Here is a 9348-nt window from a genome sequence, read left to right as displayed (position 1 = left end):
CACGTCACATGACCCTGTCAGGTGTGTTGTTTTCCAAAGTGCTGGTGTGGATGAAAGCAGCCACTGAAGGCCTCACACACTCTTTGTTAACCCTTTCAAAGAGGCTTTGTGTGTGTGTGTGTGTGTGTGTGTGTGTGTGCTGACTCGACACTCTGACACACAAAGCAGCATGTGGCGCTCAGGTGTATAAAAGCCATGAGTTCACTCAGGTGTGAAGGCAGTCCACCCCCGTCAGCACAGAGCAGCACGTCTAAAACACGCCAACATGTCCGCCACTGACATGAACATGATGAGCAGGGTAAGTCCCAGCATGCATCTGTGACAGCAGGAAACAGTTTATGGTAATCTGTCTAATCGGTTTCCATTCACATCAGAGTCAGAATCTGATCAACATGTAACCACCACCAGACTGAAAGGAAATGACGTGAACGCAGCACATACGCTCACCTTCCTTACATCACTTCCTGTGGGACTGGTGGAAAGGATGATCTGATGTGTAGAAGAACCAAAACAGGAAACCTGTTGGCAGAAAAATGAACAATTTATTAAGAATAAAACTTTAAATCATAAAAGAGCAATAAATTGAGCTGAGTGTTTTTATTGTTGACATTGTGTTGTGAACAGAAACATGTAGAGAACTGAGTGACAGGAAAACTTCTTCTGCCTCTGCTCAGATCATCTTCTACGAGGACAGGAACTTCCAGGGTCGTTCCTACGAGTGCAGCGGCGACTGTGCCGACATGTCGTCCTACCTGAGCAGGTGTCACTCCTGCAGGGTGGAGAGAGGCTGCTTCATGGTCTACGACCGCACCAACTTCATGGGCAACCAGTACTTCCTGAGGAGGGGCGAGTACTCCGACTACATGAGCATGATGGGGATGAGCGACTGCATCAGGTCCTGCCGCATGATCCCCATGGTAACCACACGCCCAATCACAGCACAGCATCACTGTGTGTCAGTTTGGACCAATCATATGAGACATCTGTATCCAAAACAGGAAACAGTTGAGGTGTTGTGCTGAATGCTAACTGATTATTGATTATTGGTGTGTTGCAGCACCGCGGGTCCTACAGGATGAGGATCTACGAGAGGGAGAACTTCGGAGGCCAGATGTACGAGCTGATGGACGACTGCGATAACATCATGGACCGTTACCGCATGTCCAACTGCATGTCCTGCAACGTGATGGACGGACACTGGCTGATGTACGAGCAGCCCCACTACAGAGGCAGGATGATGTACATGAGGCCCGGAGAGTACAGGAACTTCATGCACATGGGCATGAGCAACATGAGGTTCATGAGCATGAGGCGCATCATGGACTCCTGCTACTGAACAATAAAGTTCTGATTCAATGAAGTTTACCGTCTGTTTTGTTAACCACAGCAGGAAGAAATGCTGCTGGTTATTCATTTGTAGTGTGTCACATGATAAACGTCTGCTGCTTTTAATTATCGCAGAGCTTTGACAACAAAGTCCTCACAGCAGTGAGAGGGATAACAACAACAATAATAATAATAATAACATGACGTGTTACACAGGCCTCATCCCAGCACTTCTGTAGTCCCACAGGATGCACAGTTCAGATACACACACATATTAAAGAGTGGAAGAAATCATCTTTGAAGCAGAACTATTTGAAGGAGGAGCAGGAAAACAAACCATAACTTCAGTTTAGTTGTCAGTTTCAGTTGTGACGTGAACACAGCACTGAGGAGAACCAGCCAAAGTGGGGCTCAGGCCTGATTCTGACGCTTTTCACGATGTGCTGCACGAGGTGAAGGTGCCGTCAGTGGGTTAAATCAGAAGGTTAGCATTCGTTAGCTGAGTGGTAGATTTTCTACCTGCCACCTGTGACACCTGAGTTTGACTCAAAGAAAACGGCTTCATTCATTTATGTTAATTACTTAATCCCATGAACGTCAGGGTTGTAGTTAATTATTTCTCATTTCCACTAAATTAATTTATCTTTCCAGCCTCATGTATGATGTGGTCAAAGTGTTTGAAGAGAATGTGGGTCTCGAGCAAATCGCCTTCCGCTGACCCAGTCACTGACCACGCCCACTTTCCCACTTTAAGCCCCGCCTACCCCAGGATGCTGTGGCTCAGCAGATGACAGTGTACTTGCCCATCACCATATTTTACGTCAGTAATTACAAACAATTTGATGCAAAACTGAGGCTGAGAAATCAGAAAATGAAACACGAGTTGTGAATCTTCTATCGCTTCCTTTAGGGGTCATCTGGGCCGTACGATGATAATGAGAAAATGATTCTCATCTGTGAGGGGTTCTGTATTCAGTGGAACACAACAGAAGTAGAGTTCAACAACATGCAGTGCTGCATTCACTGACCGCACACTCACCAACAACACTGCGAAGCGACACAAGGAGCCTTCTGTCCGTCTTTGCAGCCACTCTGAAACGAGATCAGATGTGACATGAGACATTTCATCCATGACAACAGCTTCCTGTCCAAACGTTCCCTTCTGGCAGAGAAAACCGGGAGACAGAAATTCAGTGCAAAAGTGAACTAACTGAAAGACCAAACACACGAGGAGGAAAACCTGCTAGAAAATTCTTAACAGAATGTACAACCGCTTTCACCTGCTAATGTCCACGAGCTGCGTCAGATGAGACACTGAGGACCAGCTGAGAGCCACAGCAGGTACTTCACTCAGGAGACGTTCAACAGCAGGTTCACACAGATGTTCCAGCTGTGTTCTCCGTTTCAGTGTGAAAAGCTGGGAGGTTCATGTTTAACACAACGTTTACTGACACAGTATGAAAACGGGGTTTATGATTTATGAAGTGCTGACTTGTTCCTCCCTTTCAGACTGTGAATTAGTCATTTGTGTTCACTGTGGGTTTGCTGTTAATTTCGTTGATTTCTCGTGTTTTGTTGTTTTTACATGCTGGAAATAAAAGTGAAATCTGTACACATCCGGAGTGTAAAGTGTGTTTTCTGTGACCTGAGCCGTGACCAGCTGGACTTCCTGTTCTCACCTGCTGTGGATCACCTGAGAGAAGATCCTCATAAAGAAAGAATCAGGCCTGCAGTGAGAGAAATACAAAAGAATCTGAAATGAATGAAAAAAATGGGAATAAATTGATAGATAATAAAAAATGAAACAAACAGAGATAAAAACTATTGTTTGCTCATGTTTTGATTCAGTAGAAACATTCTTTGTTTATTTAGATGTAGTAGATGGATATTTTAGATATTAGTATTAAACTCGTCTGTTTTCCTGCATCATCATCTTGTTTTGTCTCTGCTCTGTAATGTCACTATTATTATTATTATATTCATGCCATGACTTTTAAACAGGTTTTAAACTAACTCATTTTTATAAATCAGAATTTTAGATACTTTTAGTCATGTAAAATCGTCCTCATACAAATAGAATATGTGTGTATAAAGTGAATAAAATACAAAACCGTTCATACATCATTAAACGGTTTATCAGCTGTGAACTTTTACTGCAGAGTTTCCTGCTGAGATTTTAACATCTGGATTCAGTCAGTTTTACTTTTCATTTAATAAATTATTGGTTCAGTCCGAAGTATCCTGAGAATTTTGTTGGTTTAAACGTTTGTTTGTTGGCTTTTAGTTGGTTTAGTTTCTAATTCTCATGTCTCGTTTGTGACCATGAAAACTTTCTGGTTTCCACCTTAAAGCTGACGTCTGAGCTCAGTTGTTTACCTGTTTACTAATGATTTTATCTTAAAGCATTTTATGGAACACACTTGATTTAAACTAACATCTTCACAGACATTTAATTTGTCCAAAACTCAGATTTTATTCCGCTTGTTTCCAATAAAAAGTGCAGCCCGAAACCTCATGTTGTAAGGATGTTGATGAAGTTGATGTTTTAAGTGAATTGTTTGAAGCTCTTTATGTGCCACAGTTGTTTTGTTTTGTCTTCAGGTTTTTGTTCCAGAAAGCGTTGTGGTAACTGGTTCAACAGAGGACTGAAGGAGACACACAGCGGCTGTCTGTAGCTCTTTGTCTGTAGTTTCTATAAGAGAAATGCCGAACACCGAGCGTCTCTTTTATGGTGCGCTGCTGGCTCAGGCTGTTTGGACAAAAGGCCTCAGTTGCTCAGGTGCTATAAAGAGCAGCAGCTGCCCTACAGGTAACACACACTCAACAACCAGCACAGCCAACATCAGCAAGCAGCTGAGCAACCAGAGAGGCAACATGACTTCCAGCGGCATGAACATGATGAGCAGGGTGAGCACGACACACCAGCAGGAGACCTCAGATCTGTTTTCAAAGTCCTATCGGCGGCTTTACCGCAATAAAGCTTTTACCAATTCATTGCTTAGTTTACTGATCTAAATTCCATAACTACAAATATAACTTTAAACAGTTAAGTCACTGAGAAAACCCAGGATGTCAGAATCCCATCAGTGGTTTGGTTTAGGCAAGAAAAACACTGGTTGAGGATATTTTCAGTTTGTTTCAGGCCTGAAATTTAATCTGTCTATCTGAAACAATCCTGAATCTGGTTAATAAAACTCTTAGGAAATCTTTAGGACTCATGGACATGGACACAAATTTTCCATCTTCACGAGTGTCATGAACAATATGGATGATTTGAGCCTGTGTACGTGAAGCGTGTAAAACACACTTCATCACTATTTCAGCCACTGCTGTGATACTGCATCAATGTACCACCAGTTACCATGTAATGTAAGTGATAGTACACAAGACCCAGGGAGGGTTTAATGAAAGGTGTTTGTACATACCTTTAGTGTGTATGTCACACAGTAATGTTCAGTATATGAATAAATGCTGAAATATAAGAACCACGACGATGAGACTCTTTGTAGGAAACCACAGTCAGACGTCAGCTGTGATGAAGATTTATCTTCACATTTCACTCTGTGCGAACTTAAAACGTAAAACTTCAAATTCATGGCTGAAAACTGAGAAAGCTTTTGAAACAAACCTCATCGCCGTCTTCTGCCTCTGCTCAGATCATCTTCTACGAGGACAGGAACTTCCAGGGTCGTTCCTACGAGTGCAGCGGCGACTGTGCCGACATGTCGTCCTACCTGAGCAGGTGTCACTCCTGCAGGGTGGAGAGAGGCTGCTTCATGGTCTACGACCGCACCAACTTCATGGGCAACCAGTACTTCCTGAGGAGGGGCGAGTACTCCGACTACATGAGCATGATGGGGATGAGCGACTGCATCAGGTCCTGCCGCATGATCCCCATGGTAACCACACGCCCAATCACAGCACAGCATCACTGTGTGTCAGTTTGGACCAATCATATGAGACATCTGTATCCAAAACAGGAAACAGTTGAGGTGTTGTGCTGAATGCTAACTGATTATTGATTATTGGTGTGTTGCAGCACCGCGGGTCCTACAGGATGAGGATCTACGAGAGGGAGAACTTCGGAGGCCAGATGTACGAGCTGATGGACGACTGCGATAACATCATGGACCGTTACCGCATGTCCAACTGCATGTCCTGCAACGTGATGGACGGACACTGGCTGATGTACGAGCAGCCCCACTACAGAGGCAGGATGATGTACATGAGGCCCGGAGAGTACAGGAACTTCATGCACATGGGCATGAGCAACATGAGGTTCATGAGCATGAGGCGCATCATGGACTCTTACTATTAGAGTCTCCATGGAAACACTGAGTACATGTCAATAAAGTTCTGTTTGACTGAACAAAGTTTACTGCCTGCTCTGTTGGACAAACACTCAATTTTGGCTCATGAGTCACAAATTACAATACAACTCTGTAGTGTACTTATACACAGACAAATGTGTACTTTTGTACTTAAGAGGGAAATAAATGACTGTAAGCATTTCCTTTTTCTAGTATACTTTTAACTCAGCTTTCAGCTCAGGCTCCATCTGCAGCCGAACAAACTTCAATGTGATTTAAAGACCAAATCTAAAAATGAGATAAACTCTGTGAACTGAGGATTTAATTGGACCAACCAGAGGTGGCTGCAGAAAGACAAACCAAGACGGTTTAGTTTTATTTCCTTCAGTTTTATGTCTCGTCTGAATGAAGTGTGTTTTACAATGAGCTAATGATGCAGTTCAGCTCGTCTCAGTAAAAGAGAGAAGCTTAGAAGGGAAAACACGTGTAAGAATATTTCCTGTGTGGACATTTTGTGATTTTGTTTTGTTCCCTTATTAGACTGGACTCTAAGACAGTTTGTGGAGCTCATTTACATCTCCTAGCTTGAGTTGGTGTGGACGTAGCTCTGGAATTTCCCTCGGGATCAATAAAGTTTTATCTATCTATCAAGCTGAAACTATGGGACGGTTGTTGGACTGATGCCTCTAGAGGTATAAGGTGGTATTACAGGCGGGACAGGCGGGACAGGCGGTCGCTAGCTGGTTAGCATGCTAACTGCAGTAGATATCTCTGACGTCAACACTGTTGTTTCGTCACATTCTGTTGATGTCAGTTCATTTTTTAAAAATATGTTTTAAACTTAGATTATGGCCACATTAAGTACAAATTATAAATTCTTTGCTTTTCAAAGGCCAGGTGTAGGTGTGCAGATGATGTCACTGCACCTCCAGGTCATGAGGGTCAGTCCCACCTGACAGTCAGAAAGACAACAGTCAGCCTGAGGCATCAGTCACATGACAGAAACACAAACAAAGGAAACAAACACAGAAATGTCGAGAACCAGAGAAAATGATGTTATTATTGTTATTGGTGTGAGTTGACCACCTTCAGGGTGTGCTCACCTCAGGCTACAAAAACTGCAAGGGTTAAAAAAGACCCCACACATATCAGTGACAGACTTACCTGAGCAGGTGATCTCCAGGTGAGACGATGAGTAAGATGAGTGTACACACTCCTTGATAGAAAATCCAGCCTCAACACAAGGAATGTGGACTGACCACACATTTGTGGGAGTCCCCTGTTTCTTTCCCGTTGAAACAGCAGATCCACAGTCCAGCTCTCTGCACGCTGCTGCCGCTGCTTCCGGGGTCCAGTCCACTGGTTTCCAGTGTCCCAGATGTTTCACCTCCAGTGATCCAGAACAGGGACTGGGTCCTCCCACCAACCTGACGGGCTCTGAACACAAACGAGTCAATGACTGAGTTTGAGTAGAGCAGAAATCAAAGCTGCAGCTCCTCTTTTACCTGAGCAGGTGAGTCCAACAGCTTTTCCAGGGGAGCAGGTGTTCCTAGCTGCACCTGAGCTTCTACAGTCCAGAAGGGCAGACTCGTGGCCTCCACACTGGAAATCGCTGCTCCATGTTGCAGCCGCCGCTCCTCCATAGAGCCCCCCCTGGAGGACTGAGGGAGCCCCACAGCCGAGCTCCCTGCAGACCACCTCAGCATCCTGCTGGTCAAAGTCAGCTTCACACACGGAGGACCACCACTGGTCAGACTGGTTAGACTGGTGAGCCTTCACCTCCAGTCTGCCTGAACACGGACTCGTCCCGTTCACCAGCCTGACGGAGTCTGGACACAAAACAGTTCAACACACAAGAAGAAAAGAATTACATGTGAATGTCTTTTTATCTGACTGACACCTGAAAGCGAATCCATCTGACTTTAACCTGTTAGCATGCTAATATTAGCTTATTAGCAGTCAACTCAAAGTCCTGCAGAGGCTGATGGGAATGTGATATGTTTTGCAGGTATTTGGTCATAAACCACTCGACCAAACTGGTGTACAGACTGATAGATGCTAACTTCCACTGAGCTGTGCTGCGTGAGTGGCTCAGTTACTTTTACAAGATGTTGGTGCTTTAAAACTTCATCAAGAATCTATGGAGTCACGAAGACAAACGACTTCTGTTCAGGGTCTGAAGCTTCCAGGAACAAGTTCACTTCTTTCTTGATTTCAAAGTGCTTGAAAACAGTTCAGTCCAGTGGAAACCACTGACCAGAGGAACACAGTGGAGACATTACTGCCAGAGGGGATTTCACTGAGGGACTTACCTGAACAGGTGATCTCCAGGATATCAGAGTAAGACGAGCGTGTAGATAAACACTCCCTCAGATCAGATCCAGGTTGAACGCACATGCGATCCATATGCCATGAGGTTCTGTTGGACAGATCCTCTTTTTCTCCCATGGCAACTGCAGATCCACAATCCAGCTGTCTGCAGATGACACCTGCTGGTTTCAGGGTCCAGCCCAAGCCAGTCACGGGTTTCCAGTGTCCCAGATGTTTCACCTCCAGTGATCCAGAACAGGGATTGGGTCCTCCCACCAACCTGACGGGCTCTGAACACAAACGAGTCAATGACTGAGTTTGAGTAGAGCAGAAATCAAAGCTGCAGCTCCTCTTTTACCTGAGCAGGTGAGTCCAACAGCTTTTCCAGGGGAGCAGGTGTTCCTAGCTGCACCTGAGCTTCTACAGTCCAGAAGGGCAGACTCGTGGCCTCCACACTGGAACTCGCTGCTCCATGTTGCAGCCTCCGCTCCTCCATAGAGCCCCCCCTGGAGGACTGAGGGAGCCCCACAGCCGAGCTCCCTGCAGACCACCTCAGCATCCTGCTGGTCAAAGTCAGCTTCACACACGGAGGACCACCACTGGTCAGACTGGTTAGACTGGTGAGCCTTCACCTCCAGTCTGCCTGAACACAGACTCGTCCCGTTCACCAGTCTGACAGAGTCTGGACAGGAAATGAGTTTATCTGTTTAGCAAACCCTTTGACTACATGCAGGACTCGAGCGCTGATCTCCTGGACGGAGGTCCTGTATTTGACCCGTCCAACCACCACATCCACCTACTGACTTGGACTTTTCTTGCTCTTTACAGTCATCACACATTGTTATACAAACAAAAAAGTGCCAAAATGAACAATCATCAGGAATGTCATGATGACCCGATGATATTTACCAGCATGGAATTTGTCAGTGATGGTCTTACCTGAGCAGGTGATCTCCAGGACAGAAGACGAGAACACTGTTGTCGCACACTCTCTCAGATTAGACCTGGACCGAAAGCAGTCGGTATGGATAATCGATACCACCCTGTCAGAGGAGGATTTTTTGCGATTTGAAACAGCAAAGCCACAGTCCAGCTGTTGACAGACAACAGCTGTTTCCTGCAGGGACCAGTTCAACAGGACGTCCACTGGTTTCCAGTCTCCCTGGTCTTTTATCTCCAGTGTTCCTGCGCAGCGACTGAATCCTCCCATCAGCCTGACCTCACGGGGCTCTGAACAGAAACGTGTTGACCGACTGTTTAGTTCCTCATAAAAACCACAAGTCAGGGATATCAAATGCTAAAACATGAAAGTGTCATGGCCTCTCTGCGGAGCGACGTACCTGCGTGATCGTGGTTTCCTTCTGCTCTGAGATCTGCGTCACGACAATTGAAACAAACAGGG

At 45.2% G+C, this 9348-nt stretch overlaps 3 protein-coding genes across 3 annotated transcripts; 2 read left to right on the top strand and 1 right to left on the bottom strand.

Annotated features, from left to right (window-relative positions):
* Positions 1–8: 8 nt before the first annotated feature.
* On the top strand, positions 9–1358 carry LOC124061750 (gamma-crystallin M3-like). The gene is made up of 3 exons (XM_046393967.1): positions 9–21; positions 625–917; positions 1058–1358. The coding sequence occupies exons 1-3, from the start codon at positions 9–11 to the stop codon at positions 1334–1336; spliced, it is 585 nt and encodes a 194-aa protein (XP_046249923.1). The 3' UTR covers positions 1337–1358.
* A 2671-nt stretch (positions 1359–4029) lies between these two features.
* On the top strand, positions 4030–5660 carry LOC124061749 (gamma-crystallin M2-like). Its single transcript, XM_046393966.1, has 3 exons — positions 4030–4233; positions 4941–5225; positions 5366–5660. Exons 1-3 carry the CDS (start codon positions 4030–4032, stop codon positions 5642–5644), a joined length of 768 nt encoding a protein of 255 aa, XP_046249922.1. The 3' UTR covers positions 5645–5660.
* Positions 5661–6009: 349 nt separating this feature from the next.
* On the bottom strand, positions 6010–9182 carry LOC124061344 (scavenger receptor cysteine-rich type 1 protein M160-like). Its single transcript, XM_046393053.1, has 6 exons — positions 8886–9182; positions 8305–8628; positions 7949–8236; positions 7142–7465; positions 6801–7073; positions 6010–6588 (listed from the first exon to the last, which is right to left on the bottom strand). The coding sequence occupies exons 1-6, from the start codon at positions 9154–9156 to the stop codon at positions 6554–6556; spliced, it is 1515 nt and encodes a 504-aa protein (XP_046249009.1). The 5' UTR covers positions 9157–9182; the 3' UTR covers positions 6010–6553.
* Between the last annotated feature and the right edge of the window lie 166 nt (positions 9183–9348).

This window comes from Scatophagus argus, chromosome 7, assembly GCF_020382885.2.
Source record: "Scatophagus argus isolate fScaArg1 chromosome 7, fScaArg1.pri, whole genome shotgun sequence".
Classification (NCBI taxonomy): Eukaryota; Metazoa; Chordata; class Actinopteri; family Scatophagidae; genus Scatophagus; species Scatophagus argus.
This window is presented reverse-complemented; position numbering and strand designations above follow the sequence as displayed.